A 19,910-nucleotide genomic window follows, 5' to 3' on the forward strand; every position below is an offset into this window, starting at 1 on the left:
ACATAGATTTCAGGTGTACAATTCTGTATTACATCATCTATAAATCCCATTGTGTGTTCATCACCCAGAGTCAGTTCTCCTTCCATCACCATATATTCAATCCCCCTTACCCTCATCTCCCACCCCCCACCCCCCGACACTTATCCTAGTTTTCTGTTTCTAACTTTCCTATCTACAATGTCTCCAGTTATCTGAAAGTAATAGAAAAGCCTATGTGAGATATGCACCACAAATGGACTCAAATGTTTGCAGTGGCAGAATCAATCAATGTACTAAGAAAACCAAATTTTATATTGGTACAGTAATCTCTGTGAAGAAAAAGCAGGACTAATGGGCATTAAGTTCATTTTCCTAATAACTTATTAGGAATTCAGCTTTTGGATGCTTTGCTTTTTTATAATTTTAATCACCATAATGTTGACTCTCTCTGATTGCCAAAATACCTTTGTAAGTGCCACAAATATTTAAATAACTTCTTGAGAGTCTAACATCTCAAGAAGTCTATTTGGAAGAATTTCATAGGCAAAAAGAACCTGGGAATAAATTTGTTAAACCAAATACAGTAAACATTCTCATACTCAATAGCTTATTACCCAGTTTATGAATTATCTATTTCTTTTACTTCTCTTTCTGTTCCCAACTTTAGGCCAGTTCATTAGCACTTTCAGAGAGTGATCAGAAAAGAAAGAAGAATCTCAGATCAGTCACTTTTTAAAAACACCCTTTTAAACAGCCTTTTAAAAGTTTTGGTAGTGGAGGATTGGTGCAATTGTTAGTTAAGAAGAATATTTGTTTTGTATGTGAAGCTATTCTATCTAAGTTCTCTGTTTTTCATTGACTGTAGACCATTAAAAATTATCTGGTCTTCTGCAGTGTCTCCTGATGTCTTTGAGTGTGTTTCACAGGTTGTGAAAAATGATCAAATGAAATTTTTCAAATATAGTTTTTCTTTACCTTTTAAAGTATGTTATCAGTAGCTATGCAACTACTCACAGGGCTTTTCTGAAGCACTCTGAACTATTTTCTTGGTTTTTCCAGTTGAGACATTTAGGAAATGATGAAGTACACATTGTTTGGTCAGAGCATACTAGAGACTACAGGAGAGGAATTATTCCTACAGAATTTGGTGATGTCCTTATTGTAATATACCCAATGAAAAATCACATGTTCAGTATCCAGATAATGAAAAAACCAGAGGTAAGAATTTCTTATCTTACGTTTTAATAATATATTTTGAGTTCTATATGGGTTTGTGAGTTTCTTTTAGAAGATTTAGACCAGGCATCAAGTTGTGAAAATGGTGGGAAATGAGACACAGACTCTGGTAGCTATGTGAATTGGCTTAGTCTGGTTCAGAAGGAGCTAAAACAAGAAAAGTGGCAAGAAATTATTCAAATGAGAGAAGGCTTGGTAGTGCCAGAGTGGAAGTTCCTTTATGCTAAGATCACAAAGGATTTACCCTTTATTAAGAGGATGATTACCATTTCTTAAAAGATACAGTGAGAAGTAATAATTTCCTTTAGAACAGGATGAATGATTCCAACATTTTTAGTTGATACATCTTACTGAAATTACGTGATTATTCAGTCGTGTCAATTAATAAATGAGAATTCTAAAAAGTTAAAAAAAAAAGCCAAGTAGTTCTAGTTGGATGTCCTTACACTGTAAGGGTTGAAACATGCTTGCAGATGTATTTTCTTGAGAAATAAAGTTTGATAGCATTTTGTTGTCTCTCTTTTCTTTTTAATTGAATACTTTTAGTTTATAGAAAACTTACTTTTTGACGGTTGATCATGAATCCTAAGAATTTCTTGAATTGGATTAAGTGTCCATGTGTGAATTTAAGCTTATGGTCAGGTGTTTTAAAGGTTCATCTAAACCGGAGGTCAACAAACTATGGCCACTTCCTGTTTTGTACAAAATGCATGCTAAGAATGTTTTTTACGTTTTAATAGGTTTTTCATTTTTAAAAAAATCAAAGAATGACATACAGCAGAGAGAATATGTGGCCACAAGCCTAAAATATTTACTGCATTATCCACAGCTCATGTCTTTGCCTTCAGCTGCCACTTATACCAACCATATTCAAATAGAATAACTTGAAATTGTCAGTCACCTGATAAAAATGACAGTTATCAAAACATAGATTTCTTTTTTCTGATCAACCATGTAGTAAAAGTGTTTTAGGTTCTGTAGTAAAGCTGGTATCACACAAAAACAATGAAAAACTAACTTGGTGCCTGTAAGAATATCTCTTTCCTGTGTCTCGTACTTAATGGAGGAAACAGAATTTATTTCCAGTGTTGGATTTTTTTGTACAATTGAAGCTACAAAAATTGGAAAATTGGCAGGGAGTATACTCATAAATTATTCACTCAATTACATGAAGCACACAGTTCTTTTGAATGGAAACTCTGTAGATCTTTGGCATTTTTTGTTTATTGTCCTAGTATAAATGACCCATCATGGGAAAGAATTGAATTTGAGTAGTATTTCTACTGAAGGAAGAACTAAAGGGGAAGCAGAAACACTTTTGTATGCAAACAGTGTCTTAATTGTTCTTATTTACAGCCTTTCTCCAATTTTTAAAATTGTGTTCTAAATTTTCAATCAGGTTCCCTTCTTTGGCCCACTTTTTGATGGTGCTATTGTGAATGGAAAGGTCCTACCCATTATGGTTCGAGCAACAGCTATAAATGCAAGCCGTGCACTGAAATCTCTGATTCCACTATATCAAAACTTGTATCCTTTTGAACAGTATGGTTTCTACTCTAATATGTGTCTGCTTTCCAAGGTAAATATTTCTAGTGTGTTGTTAATACCTTTGAATTTCTGTTTATTGATATATAGATGATGGAGTTCCTCCTCAGTATTTGAGCATTTATGATACTGGAATGATGTATTTTTTTATATACTTTTAAATCAATACTTAACCTTTTGATTAATTAATTGGAGCCCCATTATGTGGTAGGCACTCTGCTACTCTGGATGTGCAGAGAGATCCAAAACAGTCATTGCATAGTACTCAATCTAGTTGAAGAAATACACTATTTTCAGCATATGTGCTTACATGTGCTGTAATAGTGTTATGCAGAGTATTCTGGAAGTTTAATAATATGGGGCCTCATTCATTTGGAAGGGGTGGTGGTGTTAGGAAACACTTTTGAGAAATGTGAGGACTGAACCAATCTTTAAAGATAGTTAAGACTTCATCAGGTAGACGGAATTAAGGAAATTCCAGAAGCAGAAGGAACAACATAGAGACATGGAAGTAGAAGAGGTCGTGGAGTGTTTAAGAACATGGTTTCTGGAGCCTGATTGCCTGAACTAAAATGCTGGCCACCACGTTTTTAGCTTATGTAGCCTTGGGCAAGTTATTTAACTTCTTTCAGCCTCAAATTCCTTATATATAAAATGAGAATGAAAATGTGTAGCTTATGGTGTTGTAAGAACTGAATGAATCAATATGTATAAAGTTCTTAGAACAGTGCCTGGAACACAATATGCAAATGCATACAGTTTTAAATTTTGAATTGTTTTCTGATATTCCTTTCTAAAATAGGTTTGTGTTTTCCTTTACTTTTTCTATATGATTAAAAATATTTTAATGCTTTTATATAATAAGTTATAGATTTAAGCTGTACAGGAAAGGCTTTTTAAAATGTCCTGTGTTCTATTCCACATGATACGGATTTATAGTAAGTCTCCTGCATACATTTTCTTCTTTTGATGAAAATTAAGCAATCTACTTCCTATGTAATTGCTCATGTATTCGGATACTATGAGATGGAATTGTAGGTGGATCATGGTATGTTACGTTGATTAAGCTTAGTGACAGCACTTCTTATTTATGGCAGTTATATCTTCACTTACTTTAAGTTGAAAACTCAGATTTGAAATGGTCACTGTAGTGAAATGTAAAGAGTCAGTGTATTATTTCCTGCCTATCTCTATAAAGGTCACTAACTTTACAAGGAATATACAAATTATGACCCACTAACTCATTTTATCCACATTGTCAGCTCCACTGAAGTTGTTTCTTTCTGACCTTTGCCTCTTTACAGTTCGCCTGATTCTGATGTTCATCCTGAGGGTAGTGTCCTCTACTATTTTATTTAAGACACAGTTGAAAAAATGCCTTACATCTTTTGGGAAAGTGGTGAGAGAGAGATTAGATTGTAATACAAAACTCTATTTGCTTCTGATGTCATAAAGCAGGAACTCGATTTATTGAGCAAATATAAACTATTTCTGGCCCGAGGTACAAATAACATTTAAGATGCACACCTTACCAAATAGTTAAGAAATGAAAAATTAAAAGTGTTGGGGAGATGGCTTAATTTTCCTGTACCCAGATTCATACACTTGAGAGCTATTTCAGATTTGCGTGTTACAGTAGAGGTATGATAGTTGGATTTGCAGTTAGCAAACATTGATTTTAACTTAAGCTCCGCCCTGTCATCTTGGTCCAGCCACAGAATCTCTAAACCTTTCTTTCTTCATCTGGAAAAATGATGCTAACAACCATCTGGGAATTGTTGTGAAGGTTACATGAGATAATGAATTTGGATGTGCTTAGTAAATGAAATAAGGTACATTATTTTGTGCAATGATTAATTCTGTTGTGTGTAAAGATTACAGTCAATATAAAACAACTCTACCCAACACCAAGGAATTGCCTAATTGGGTTTTTATGTTTGCTTGGTTGGTGGGTTAATTGGTTTGATTGGATTTTCAGGCCTGCTTCGTGAAGTTCTTAATGGTTAAATCTTGCTGAGATGTTAATAGATACCACATCGGAGAAAATTCTAAGATGAAGAGAGATCATTTCAAATTAAAACAGTAACATGAACATTTTATTTGTATAGCAAATATGAACATTTTCTACACTTGATCTTAGCCAAAAGGCCGAGAAGCGATAAATATGAACATTTTCTATGAGCAAAATCACTTCTGGAACACTCAGAGTAAAAACAAATCAAATCAAACAAATTTTTCTTGACTTGGAAGCTTGAATATATGGACATTATTTCCCGCAGTGGTTTAAGTATATTGTAGAGATACTCCTAGCCTTTGCTAATCTGAAAAGTGTATAGTCATCTTTCACAAGGATTCAGAAAGTTCTATATTAATTCTAAATGGGGAAATTACTTGATTTTTAAATGAAAATTTATATAAAAAATTACAAGTAGATGTTTTTGTTTTAAGATATTGAAATATAGATATGTCTTTTAATTTTAAAAAACAAATACATAGTTCAGAAATATATTAAATTTTAAAATGTATGTTTTTGACCAATCTGGATAAGAAAAAAACGTGTGTTCTAAAACAGATCAATAAAACTTAACAGAAATTGAGATAGAAGTAGGCTTTGAAAAACACCAGTTACTACTTTAATCCTTTTTTAGTTACTACTTCATAAGAGAAGTGAAGGGGTAAAAGAATATGTAATAAACTCAATTATATTTGGATAATTATACTGCTGTGTCAGTTATTTTATGCCCAATAAAAGTACCCACTAAGATTCCACAGCATAAATTGTGCTATTTATGATCATTAAATACAGTTTAAATTTTATCCTTGGAACATCTTCTGTAACTATGAATCTAATGTTGTTCACTAAATGAGGACAATATTGATTGTCATATGCTGCCCAAATCGATCGTAGCTGGCAGCCAGAATTACAGTAATCTGTCAGTATTGATGACTGTCTTTCAAGCTTTGAAACCTCTCCTTCACTTGTCATTTCTTGCATTACTTGTACTTGAAAAGCATTTTCTTGTGATCTCTGACTTTGTCAGCTAGGTACTTTTTTTGTCTCGAGCTCAATTTGTTGGTTTGAGCATGCAATTACAATTGAAGTGTAACACTGGGGAGGAAGAGTAGGCAGATTCTGGGAAGCCGTTGGACCTGAGGGGTATTTCAGGTTGATCTTAACTATCATGTATTAGTTACCTGTTGAGAGAGAGACACACACAGAGTTTGGGGACTTTTGGGGGAAGGAGGGTATTGGTTTGTTTTATTTTGTTTTGGAGTTTCTTTGTTTTTTTTGTGTTGGGTTTTTTTTTGTTTTTGTTTGTTTTTTACTTTTTTTTGCAATGGGAATAATCCAAAGCATCAATTTATGATCTTAGCTCTCATGACTCCATTTCTTAAATAGATTTTTAAAACAATTATTTATTTTGATCCTAGAGACATTTCGACTATTTACAAATGTTAAATATGATGCTATCATGTATATACTATTTCTCTTTTTTAATGTGAGATTTATTATGCATAGAAGTTATCAGAAGTTACACCATACAATTATGTTGTATTAGAGTTCTTAGGAAAACAGAATCAATAGAGAGATTGTGTGTGTGTACACATAGAGAAAGATTGATTTTCAGAAATTGGCTCACATGATTGTGGAGACTAGCAAGTCTAGAATCTGCAGGAGCTCCTGAGTAGAGCTGATGTTGCAGTTTGAGTCCGAAGGCATCTGAAGGTAAAATTCCTTCCTTCCTTGGGAACCTCAGTCTTTTCTCTTAAGCCTTCAACTGATTGGATGGGGCCCACCCACATTATGGAGAATACTCTGCTTTACTTAAAGTCTCCTGATTTAAATGGTAATCACAACTAAAAAATACCTTCACAGTAACATCTAGACTAGTGTTTTACCAAAAACGGTACTGTCTCCTAGCCAAGTTGACATAATCATCTCAAGTGTCCTATTTTTTTCTTCAGTTTTTCTTTTTAACCTTTACTGAAAAATATAATTTGAGAAAAGTACATAAATCCTAAATGTACTACATGTGAATAATTACAGTTTAACCACCACCAGGTCAAAATATAGAACTTTACTGCTTTTCTTCTATCAAAAATATTTATTGATTACTTACATGGTAATGGTAAAGATTTTTGAGAGAGATGCAAAGACAAATCAGATGGTAATCTTGTCTACAGTAAGCTTATAATTTAATAGCAGAGAATAATATGTGCGTTAATAATTATGACACAAAATACAATGTGTCATAGTAAGGTTATAGATAAAATGCTGTGTAAGTTCAAGGAAGAATTCATTACTTGATATTTAAAAAACCAGGGAAGAATGTATAGAAAATATGGGCCTCAAATGGTGAGATTTGAGTAGATGGAATGCAGCATGTCTATTTTAATTCTTATAATTTATATTTCGTGGCTTTACATGTATGCATTTATGTATGTAATATACATGTAATATTCTGAAATGTACATTATTGGGGATTCTAAAATTAAACAGCCTCTTTTAAAAACACTTTAAATTTAGTATTCTTTCCTTTCAAACCAATATTATTTGATTTTTTCTAATCTGTTTAGATTTGACTTTTTCTTAAATGCCAGAATTGGGTTTCTGTTTAACTTTATCAGACAAATTACCAGAAGTCAATGATCATTCTTCAATTAGTCACAGTTTGTTATCCCTACCATTCTACTACTCAAATGTAAAGAACCTGATGCAAAATGAAATGAAATGTAATTGATTGGCTCTACTAATGAAGTTTGCCATTCATTATGATAGAACATTATAAAACCTCTTAGGGAGGCTCATCAATATTGCTGCCATTTCATGTTAGACGAAAGTGAGTTTATTGAGAAACTACATAATTTTATGTATCGTCTTTTGCAGATCATTTCCTTAGAAGATAATATTGATAAGTATGCACTGTGCTTAATTTACAAATTAATTATATTTTAAAATTTGGAAGCTGACTGTTGAGATATAAGCATGGGCTTCAGAATCTAGAACCACTTAAGTACCTCACTGTCTTTATGTCTAATTTCTTTTTTAATCTGGTAAAAGAGTATCAAACTCAGGATTGTTGTAGGATTAAATGAGATTATCTACTCGAAGCACTAAGCAGCCTATCATGTAGCAAGAGCTCAGAAAATGGTAGCTACCTGGTAGTTGATGATGTTCTATTATTATCCTCCACATTGACACTGGAAATATTCTTCTAAAACACATATTTAAGTATACTAAGAGTTCTGATGGCTCTTGACTGTTTATTGAAATTCTTATCTAAATTTTTTGACTACCTGCAAGCAATTCTTGTTAGCTTACCCTCCCAAGCTCATATTTCTCACTGTAGTTTTGTCAGACATAACCTGTACTCCTCTCCAACTCCATCCCCCACCCTTACTCTCATCTCGCATCACACTGACACTCAGGACACCCTATGTGTATCCCGCTCAGCCATATTTTTCATCCCTAAATGCCTTCTCTTCTTTTAGGCCCATGTTTTTGCCCCAAGAATGCCCCTTCTCTACTTCTTTCCACCTAATATCCTCATTTTGCATGACCCCAATAAGATAACTTTGTAAAAAAAAATTTTCTTCACTAAGCAATACACTGCCTTGTAACATTTTGTTATTGGACTTACTATGTGTGTGCTCATATTAATAAGCCTTACATATCCTTGATTCACTGACTTCTTTTTTTTAAGATTTTTTTTTTTTTTATTGGGGAAGGGGAACAGGACTTTATTGGGGAACAGTGTGTACTGCCAGGATTTTTTTCCAAGTCAAGTTGTTGTCCCTTCAGTCTTAGTTGTGGAGGGCACAGCTCAGCTCCAGGTCCAGTTGCCGTTTCTAGTTGCAGAGGGCACAGCCCACCATCCCTTGCAGGAGTCCAGCCGGCAACCTTGTGGTTGAGAGAATGCACTCCAACCAACTGAGCCATCCGGGAGGCAGCTCAGCTCAAGGTGCCGTGTTCAATCTTAGTTGCAGGGGGCCGAGCCCACCATCCCTTGCAGGACTCTAGGAATTGAACCGGCAACCTTGTGGTTGAGAGCCCACTGGCCCATGTGGGAATCGAACCAGCAGCCTTCGGAGTTAGGAGCATGGAGCTCTAACCGCCTGAGCCACCGGGCTGGCCCAATTCACTGACTTCTAACACAGTAGTAGGTGGCTAGTAGTTCGTTGTAATAGTATAGAGTAGATGTATTCATGAATGGATGGGTTCTTAAGTATTCATTTTTTTCTCTTTAACAGAAAATTTCTATTCATTTGCCTGTGTACTTTTAAGTTTGCTTGTTTTTGTTTTGTTCTCATTATAATTTGTGGTTTGTATTAGTCTAGGCTACAATGTAAGAACATGCCAGATAGGTAAGAAAAGGAAATCTAGGAACAGAGGGACTTGCCTCTGATACATGAACAATACATGACTGATTAATCAGTATATTTTTATTAGAGGGCATTATAGATTAATGAAGATAATTTTCAGAGATCAGTAATCAATGAGGTTTTCCCCTCCATTTCTAAGAGGGAAGAGGAATATGTTGAGACAAGTGAGTTAAGACACCTTTGAGTTGATGACAGTGACAGATGGGGAGAGTACAATTTGGTGTCCTCCTAGGAAGGAGTTAGTTAGCACATGGCTGTAGCCCTGAAGGGTCACACTTTGTGCTGAATGACAAGGAAGGTGGTAGCCACAGGAGAGAGCCCGGAGCGCCTCTGGGAGTGAGACACTGCTGAGGTCCTCAGGGTTATTTCTTGAGCTTTGCCACCACCTACGTCATTGGGCGCTATCAACATCTTCTAAGTGTCATTTGTTCTATATCCTTCTAAATGAAAGTCTTACACTTCATGGACAAATTTGGTTATTTGTTAAGTAGGCTAAGATCTATAATCATGGTCATTCATGCTTCGAAAGAATTCTTTAAGTAAAATGTCTCATCAACTAAGTGATCCAGGTTTTGTGGCCTCTGAAATGCTTGTAGTCCTTGCGCCTTTGATATTAATTGTTGTAGTGGGGCGTCTCTAAGAGGCGGCAAACATCCTTGTTTTACCTAACAGTCTGCTCTGTGATGGGAGCAGTGAAGTCTCCTGCATTAAAAACAGTGGGCATTGCTACTGCAGGATTTCTTGCTGCAAAACTTGTGACGAAATATCCCCTTGGCCAGGATTTTTCTGCCAAACCTTATAGTCTGTGTATGCACACAGAGTAATTATTTAAACAGGGGTTCTGGATATGTGCAGCACTTCTATCGTGACTCTAATGTAGTTTTTTTCTACATTAATTTTAATTTGTTCAGCTATTCTTTTCAAGGATATGTTACTGGTATTTATGCCTGTTACTGGTATTTTAAGAGGCTTCCTTACAATCATTGTGGAAATGTTTTATTGCATACCTTCAGAGATGTTGAGTGTGGGTCTAACACATCTGCCTGTGTTCTTTCAAAAAGATGTAAAAGCAATAAATAGCTCTCTCTCTGATATGTAATAAACTTTTGATAATAATGAAGGAAGTTTATTCTGTGAGGTTGAAACCAATATGTCTGAAAGTAGTATCTCTTAATGTTCTCTAGAGATGATCTTTTTTAAAGTTCTAATATGGACTAAGAATAATGACTTCGCTTATATTTAAACTGTGGGAACTCACAAAAAGGACTTCAGTACATAGCCAACTTCTATTTCTATTATCATTGTATTCTAGAGCTATTTTAAATTTTTATTCTCCACCAAGAACTCAATGTACTAAATGACAAATTTAAATATTTTTTAAAAGGCTATATTCACCACCACCCCCCAATAAAGGTCACTAAGCAATTTGGGGCCTGTCATTTATTCACCAGTATTTATTGACTACCTACTATATGGGAGACAGTATGAGAGAAAAGCTAGGGATAGAAACACAATCACTGCTTTCAAGGAGTTTACAGTCTGGTGGAGGAGAAAGGGAGACCCCTGTGAGTGAATGAATGAATCAATCAACCAATGATTGAAGTGCACTCTGAAGAGTCCAGCAATAATGATGTTACAAAATAAGATGGTAAAGGTGATTAGTTTTCATTAAAGTGGGAGAGGATAGTGAGGAGGAGAAATTAGGAATGGCTTTACTGAGGAACCATGTTCTGCTAATTACTTCAAAGACATATGGAACTTTACCTGGCAGACAAGGCCAGGGAAGAGCTTTTCAGGCGTAGGAAATGGGCATGGCGGGATAAAAGTGTGATGTGGTCGAGAAATACGAGGAGTTCCGCACTACTGCGTAGTAGAAAGCACAGGAAAGAGTAGTAGAAGATGAGATTAAGACATAGGTCAAAACCAGATAATGTAGTCAAGCAGAAGGAAAACCAGCATAAACTTGGTTTTCTCTATGTTACGGCCAGTAATGTAACAATTGTTGTCTAACGTGACAGTTCCTTCTGGTTTTATATCCTTTTTACCTGTTGCATAGCAGAACACAGCTTGAATGTATTATTTTCCTCTTCTAGTAAATTCTTTCCAAAATAAGTTTGTTAGATTAGCATTTAAATAAAGTCTCTATTTTTTAATGATTGCAAAGTAATTGCTAGGCTAATAACAGTAATCGCTAGTGTTATTTTTCTTAATGAGACTAAGATCTCTAAATATTTGATAATCTTTACACCTACACATATTTGCCATTTAAAAAAGCAGTTGAGATGTTCATAATTCTTTAGTTTCATGATAGACTCTTCATTCTTGCATAACAACCCATTGTACTTTTACATGTTATTGATAAATGAAGTATGTTTATCCTATTCTGATAGTACATTGGCTTTGCAGCAAAAATAGCAAAGGAAAAGAAAGCACTACCACCATCTTATCTCTTTTGTCAAATCCAGTGTGACAGTATGATCCACATATGCCGATCTAGACAGTTGGGTCATATCATAGTGCACCAGAAGGAAGATAGAGGACCCTATCAGATGATGGATAAACTGTTCTCCAAAACAACAAAACTTGAAGTTTCTCTATTTCCATCGTTATTAACTTCTTACCTGTGCTACACCAGGGTTTTTTTCCTCCTTTAAACCTTTATGTTGTTGATATTAGTTATGAGGGTGAACTGGTATGCTCAAATTATTATTCACCACACCTACCACATAATGTACAAGTTTTATTCTAGTCTTTGTTTAAATATAAAAGCAGCAGTAAATTCAGATGCTACTTGGGGATTTCAGAGCAAAGAATGAAGACTGTAAAGCTGAAATTAGTCTTGAACTTTGTTTGACATAGGAATCTCAGTGCTTTTTTAATCCATTCTTTTCCTTTTAATAAACATAAGGGCTTTAACTATTGAATTTTTAATAACTCAATAATGAAATTAAAATTAAACTATGGGTCACAAATCTCCCCATTTTTCTTCTAACTGCTTTTCCTCTCAAACACAGCCTAGAATACAGCCTATTTAAATCTTAACTTTTGCTTGCCAAACCACTGTTACCGTCCATCTGTTCATGCCAATTGTAAAGGAGGTTCGGTTTTTAGTGAAGCTTTGCATTTCACATAAGGTATGTGAAGTGAAATTTCACAAGGGACATGATGGATCCTGATTCTTAGTGATAAACCTTTGGGGCCATCAGGGTTGGCATATGGTCCAGTATGATATGAAGGCTTGGGTTCCCTGGCTTCACTTCTTTGGCGTGAAGCTGATAAAACCTGGCTCTTGAGTATTATTTCACTGGACACCAATCATGGGCAGCAGGAACTGCCCATTTAACTCTCTGTGGGAAGGAAGCCCAGAGAGCATTCACAATAGTACCATTGTTGAGTTGCAAACTGCTCTGAACAGCTTGACAGCACTAGGGAGGAGGGGAAGGGGTTGCTTTACTAATTGCTGTTCAGAAAACAGAAGGAGCAGAAATAGCTGTTGGGGAACTGATGTTTCTACATTTACTTACTCTCTTGATAGGAGTGGTTGGCTTTTATTTAGCACATACCTACTATCAAAAAGTGAAAAGAAAGCAAATAAATACATTTAAGCAACCGCTTGTAGTAATTCCTTGTTAACATGACACTCATTTTCAGCCTACAAGATTATAGCAAAAGTCAGTTTTGCCTTATGATATTTTTCGTTTAGGTGAAAATATTGTATTTTTTAAACCTTTATAAAAATTTTAAAATGAGGGAAAGTGGATTAAAACGATCACAATTCATATATCAGGTAAGGATAAAGACAAATTTGGCTTAATTTCCTTTGCACTGTGCTTTTTAGACTTCCCAAATACCATCTGAATATATATAAGCTATATTAATACAGAAATGTAAAACTTTATACGTTACAATTTCAAGTGCTAAAATAATGCACTAAAGGTAAACTAGTCAACAAATCGTTAGATTAAATACCAGATTTGTCATTTAAATGAGTAACTTAAATTAATTTCAGTCATTCGTGGTAATCTCTTTCATGTTTAAGTCTATTTTGGATATCTTTTAAAATGTGAGGGTTGTTTCCTTTTTTTATGAAGCATTGTATGCCATAATATTGGTATAAACACTACTCTAGGCCTTTCCATTGCTTTCTGGTAGTCTAATCAAGTACTTGGTGGTTCTGATGCACAAAAACAGTCTACAACCGTTAAAAAAACTAAAGTTTTTTTTAGCTCCAAGGATCCTGAATTTCACAGTATATTTCCATAGGTGATTCTTTTTTTCAGCTGAGCTTAAATTGACTAAATTATATTGCAGTATTATAATTATAAATATTATGCTTTCAAAGGATCAGAGGGAGATATTTTAAGCCCTTTTTAATCTATAATTTTTTTTAAAATGAGATGCTCTTGCTAAGTTGGGGGAAAATAAGATGCATGTTTTGTAAAATTAGTAACAGTCTGTAAAATTTACTAGTATTCCATCTCCTCATGTCCCCTTAAATGATTTTAGTAAATGGGCACCAGTGCAATATTTCAAAAACAGTAATTCATTGAATGCCCATTCTTCCTTTTACTGCAGAATAGATTATATTTAAGTCAAGATTAATGGGTAGATTTTGATGTTAAAGTCCAGTCTCTAAGCCTGTCATTCTCTGGGGGCATATAATGCATTAGTTTAAGCCAATATACTGTTTATCATAGATTGTATGACACTGTCTTAAATGACAGTTTGCTGTACTTTGTTACTACTTACCATGATAATGAATCACTTTTTTGTACTCCTGATAATTTTAGCATTTAAACAAAATCTTAATTAAGTTAGTGCACATTTAGGTTGAGATAACACTTAAGTAATTGTACACTGTAAAATTTCACTTATTTAGTTATTTTTTTCCTTTTTGCAATCTTCTGACAGAGCTCAAGTTTAATATTTAATTCAAACACATACTTTCATTTCTCTTACTTTAATGTACTGAAATTTTTGTTCCCAAAAGGAACAACACAAAGTGATTTTTTTCTAGTCTCCCCCTCCATGTTTTTTAAACTCTAACACTGATGATTCTGAAGTAGTTCTCTGTTGACTGTGAAAGTCTCATTACTTAATGATAATATCCTCAAGTAGATCTTATCAAGAATAAGATCCCATAATTTTAATTTTCTTAAATTTGAAATCCAGGTAACTCAGTGTGTCTTTTAGATGTTTTGCTTCATGCAATTATCATGAAAGTGAAGCAGATATACATATTTAATAATCACATTAGTGCTTTTTAGAAACCAGTGATTATTGGATTATTAAATCAGGAAGGATCTTCAGAACCTTTAGGTAGGTTTAGATTTTTAATCCCATTTATTTAAGATTAATATTTTTAAACGTATTTACATGAACTTTGGTAGAATTGGGCTTATCAACTTTTTACTTAATGTTTTCATTTAGTAATTGACTGATTTATGAGCAATTATATATGGTCCAAATTTTATTCAAATCCAGCTTTCAATAATAGGACTATGCTCACACTGCCTTAGCACCTGTTATGGATTTTGAGTCATCTGGCAGCCCATGGGACTTAGATAAAGAAGTACCAGGTGTCCTGCCTGTCTCTTAATTGAGACGCAGTGAAAACAATATAGACTTGGCAGTATGGTTAAAAGGATGGATTAAAGCCCAGCTTTGTCTATTCTGACAAATCACAGCTTTTCCTTCATGGTGTAGATAGTATCAACTACTAAAGAATTTCATTAATATAAGGCATCATAAAAATTATACACAATAATTTGGCATAACCTGTTGCAGACTTGTAGAAGAATTTCTATTAACATAGTACAAAAAAAAATGTTAGTACCAAGATTCATGCTATTTGTTTAGGGGAATTTTATTTTTACTGAATGTGAACTAGACAACATTTCTTGAAGAAATTAGCTACTGTAGGAAAGAAATGGAGTATTAATTTACCAACGTAAGCAATATAGTTTACTTTTGTCTTATAAATGAGTAGTGCCCATTTGTCAGTGGGATACTTAAAATTACCCTGTATATTTCAGGAAAATTTGCCACTTTACTACTGATAATAGTAGTCATGAAATTCTTGATAATATATAAAATACAAAATATATATCTACCCAAATTCTGTATCTCAATAAAATTCTTCTCTTTCCTTATTTTTTCAAGACCCTGTGTAATGATACTGCCTCAGAATGTCTGAAGATATTATATTTCAAGGCCTTTTAGAATTAAAAAGCCAATGTAGTTTGTTTTATTTTTATTTTAGAACATGCCAAGTATTTTTACTATACTACATATGATATTCTAGTATAGAAACAACATTTTTTCAGAAATTGCCAGTCTTAGAATTTAAGCTAATATTCATTGTGTTGGCCAACCTTGAGCTAAAATACCTCTTCTACCATTTTTTTTCTCCATACAAAGCTCAGATCTTTGAGACTGGATGTAGAAAGAGCACTGGACTATTAAATGACCAAGTTCTAGTCCCAACTCTACCTGTCAGCAGCTTTGTTTTTCCAAGCAAATCTCTGTATTCTCCATCAAGGCAAGGCTTGTCGCTGAATAAACTTTTCGCTGATTTTGCTAAGTTTCCTGAAAGTAATGATAGATCACTGTTGTATTCTTCTTCTAGTTCATACTGTCCTAAAATAGTCTCAATAAATGATGCCTGGAGATGAACCCACTCAAGATGGCCTTTGGAAAAATCCAAATATTTGAATTTCTAAGTATTATTTTTCAAGTATATTATTACCTTTACTTTTATGGTGTCCAGAGCAGTTTTGGAGATCTAAAATGGTTTTGAAATTACCCTCCATTTGATTTCATCTATGGACATGTTCACCAAGTTTTTTCCCTTTTCTCTTTTACTATAGATGGCTACTTGAATAGAATTAACTTAACAAAGTTAGTTGTCTCATACCATTATAGAATTTATGAAAAATTTTTAATTTTTTTTGGTAAATTTTATTGAGGAACAGTATGTTTCTCCAGGGCCCATCAGCTCCAAGTCATTGTCCTTCAATCTAGTTATGGAGGACTGTGCCTTCAATCTCACTGGCACATGTGAGAATCGAATCGGCAACCCTGTTGTTCAGAGCTCACATTCTAACCAACTGAGCCATCCAGCCGCCCAAAATTTTTTAATTTTTTTAAGTTAAAAAAATTGTCACAACAGTGGGGCAAAATGTTTATTTCAAACCTAATTGTAGTGAGTTGTAATTACTTGCGATGCTTATAGAATTTTTTCTTTAGGCCATTATTAGGATTTTTTGAGAAGTTATCAGTTTTCTTTTCTTTTAATGTTAGTCCTTACCTATGTGCTTTAACTTTTTTAATATGCATTGTGTTTTATTCACTTTTTCTTCCAAAAGAGGTCAGCGAGATCAAGGGTAAGGTCGAGACCAAACTCTTTCTCACAAATAGGATACAAACTCTATATCCAATTCTAGAAAAGTCCCAACTATACTTACCCCAAAGGGATTTGCCTCTGGAGAGCCAAATTGGGATTAGAGGAAGTGGGCTGTCTGCATAACAGTCTCTTAACCAATTTTATTCATTCTTTCTATAATTTATAAACAGTCATTGAGTACTACTGGGCCCTGTATTAGGTGCTAGCAATATATGTAAAGATAAGACATGGCCTCTGCTCCCATGACATTAGTCTCCTCACTAGTTTTTTAGGAGAACAAACATGAGGAAAGAGGCATACTTGGTGTTTAACAACTGGCCCTCAAGAGCAGGGGGAGACCCCAATTTGTGACATTTGTCAAGTTCTATGAGGTGAAAACTGCCACCATACATAGCCAATTTCCAAGCCTACCAACCGTCTTACAAACTTGATGAATATTGTTTAGTAGTACTCTCCACAATTTTTTATAGTCTGTAGGCAAAACTCTCCCTCTTCCTACAATTACTGTTCTTGGAATCTTCATACAAAGAAGGGACATGAAATTCTTAAGTGCTAAAACTGCAAAGAAGCCACAGAAATATGAGTGTAGGCAAGTGCTTACTAAATTTGGAATTTCAAAATGGGCCTTAAGTCCCTGAGGCTAAGACATTCAGCACAGATCTAAATACTTCATACTTTGCCTTTACTTAAAAAGGAGCCAATAGGTTTTTCTTATTTACAAAAGAAAACATTAAACCTGAATTTAAGAGGAAGTTAAGCAACGATGTGTCTTTGAAGTCTGCTTACAATTATGTTTTTCATAACTCCTTTTTCTGAAAAATTATATTTTATATTCATTCGTGCTGTGTACAGCATATATATAGGGTCCCAAAAATATATATACACATTTTAAGAAAGGAAAAAACTGTATTAAAACTGTAATACTCAATATATACTGGTAACAAAATATGAATACAAGTCATGTTTGACTTCTGCAATACAAGAGGTGCTCAAAGTGGTCACCATCAGCATAATTTTAATACAGTTCTTTCTTAAAATGTGTATACATTTTTTGGCACCCTCTGTATGTATCACATCTTTACCCATTTATCTATCAATGGATGCTTAGGTTGCTTCCGTATCTTGGCTATTTATTGTAAGTAATGCAGTGAACATAGGGATTCATGTATCTTTTTGAATTAGTGTTTTGCATTTCTTCAGGTAAATGCCCAGAAGTGGAATTGCTGGGTCATATGGTAGTTTTATTTTCAATGTTTCGAGGAAACTCCATACTGTTTTCCATAGTGGCTGTACCAATTTGCAATTCCACCAACACTGCATGAGGGTTTGCTTTTCTCCACATCTTCGCCAACACTTGTTTGATAATAGCCATTCTGACAGATGACTTCATTGCAGTTTTAATTTGCATTTCCCTTGTGATTAGTGGTGGTTTCTTTTGTCTCCCAAGGAGACATATCCAAAAAATATATTACCAAGATGTTAAAGAGTTTACTGCCTATGTTCTATAAGTTTTATGGTTTTGGGTCTTGCAGTTAGTTAAGTCTTTAGTCCATTTTGAGTTTATTCTTGTATATGGTGTAAGAAAGTGATCCAGTTTCAATTTTTGTATGTATCCAGTGTTCCCAACACCATTTATTGAATAGACCTATCTTCACCCCATTGTGTAGTTTTGCCTCCTTTGTCATAAATTAACTGGCTATATAGGCATGGGTTTACTTCTGGGTTCTGTATTCTGATCTGTGTTCTGTTGATCTATGTGGCTGCTTTTGTGCCAGTACCATGCTGTTTTGATTCCCACAGCCTTGTAGTATAGTTTGATATCAGATAGCATGATACCTCCAACTTTGTTCTTTTTTCACACGATTGCATTGGCTATTCAGGGTCCTTTGTGGTTCCATGTAAATTTTAGGATTATTTGTCCTAATTCTGTGAAAAATGCCATTGGTATTTTGATAGGGATTGCACTGAATCTGTAGTTTGCTTTGGATTAACAATGTTAATTCTTCCTATCCATGAGCACGGTATATACTTCCATTTATTTGTATCTTCTTCAGTTTCTTTCTTCAGTGTCTCATAGTTTTCCAAGTACAGAACTTTTACCTTCTTAGTTACATTTATTCCTTGGGGTTTTTTTGTGTGTGTTTTTTTAATGTAATTGTAAATGGGGTTATTTTCTTAATTCCTCTTTCTGGTAGTTCATTATTGGTATATAAAAATGTGACCAATTTCTGAATATTAATTTTGTATTCTGCTATTTTACTGAATTTATTAGTTCTAATAGTTTTTTGGTGGATTCATTAGTGTTCTCTATAAATACAAGGTGTGATCAAAGAATATGGTGAATGTTTAAATTTAAAAAGCAATTTATTACAGTAAGAGACATTGCCATTAATCCTCCTCAAAATACCCCCCACACACACACACTTCAAACACACTTAGGCCTTTGTTCTTGCCACTTTCTGAGACAATGCTGGAAACCTTTCGTGAGTGTCTTTAGTTGCTCTGTCATGGCTGCCTCAGTGTCTTGAACTGATTAAAAACGTTTACTTTTCATGGTCTTTTTGACTTTGGGGAAGAGCCAGAAGTCACACAGTGCCAGATCTGGTGAATAAAGTGGATAAGGACACACCATAATATTTTTATTTGATGGAAATTGCCAGACCAGAAGCAATGTGTGACACAGAATCTTTCCATTATGATCACAAAACACAGTGAATGCTGCTGATGAGTGCCATCCAATGGAAAGGCAGGAATCTTCAATATAGGAAGCGGTGCGTCAAAACCTTTAGTAACAGTGTGTGACAAGTTTCAACTTGTTCAGTGCAGTCAGTCAGGTGTGAGCTATAATTGAGAGAAGGTGTGTTTTAAAGTGTGCCATAAATCATCTTCCATCATGACACTGCTCCGTGTCACACATCGCTTCTGATATACAACAATTTCTGTCAAATAAAAACATTATGGTGCGTCCTCATCCACCTTATTCACCAGATCTGCCCCCGTGCGACTTCTGGCTCTTTCCCAAAGTCAAAATGATTTAGGACATCAAGGCAGCCACAACACAGCTAAAGAGACTCATGAAAGAGGACTTCCAAAACTGCTTTAGAAAGTGGCAAGAACAATGGCATAAGTGTGTTCGAAGCAAGGGGGAGTATTCTGAGGGGGATTAATGGCAATGTGTCTTTTATTGTAATAGTTTTTTTTATTTATAAACACCATATTTGTTTGATCACACCTTGTATAGTATCATGTCATCTGAAATAATGAGTTTTACTTCCTCCTTTCCAATTCAGATGCATTTTATTTCTTTTTCTTGTCTCATTATGGTGGCTAAGACTTCTGATACTGTGTGAATAAAAGTGGT

At 34.4% G+C, this 19,910-nt stretch overlaps 1 protein-coding gene and 1 pseudogene across 14 annotated transcripts in view; one reads left to right on the top strand and one right to left on the bottom strand.

Annotated features, from left to right (window-relative positions):
• RALGAPA1 (Ral GTPase activating protein catalytic subunit alpha 1) overlaps nt 1-19,910 on the top strand; it is a 212,644-nt gene that overhangs the window by 174,722 nt on the left and 18,012 nt on the right. For all 14 annotated transcript variants that reach the window (XM_088796874.1, XM_019750420.3, XM_019750426.3 and 11 more), the window contains 2 exons: nt 1,039-1,197; nt 2,615-2,742. In XM_088796874.1, the coding sequence (XP_088653000.1) occupies nt 1,039-1,197; nt 2,615-2,742 (287 nt within the window). The remainder of the gene's footprint in view (nt 1-1,038; nt 1,198-2,614; nt 2,743-19,910) is intronic.
• Nucleotides 4,819-4,920, bottom strand: LOC141570943 (U2 spliceosomal RNA; annotated as a pseudogene).

This window comes from Rhinolophus sinicus, chromosome 3 (genome assembly GCF_057876585.1).
Source record: "Rhinolophus sinicus isolate RSI-liver-muscle chromosome 3, RSI-T2T, whole genome shotgun sequence".
In the NCBI taxonomy this organism is placed as follows: domain Eukaryota; kingdom Metazoa; phylum Chordata; class Mammalia; order Chiroptera; family Rhinolophidae; genus Rhinolophus; species Rhinolophus sinicus.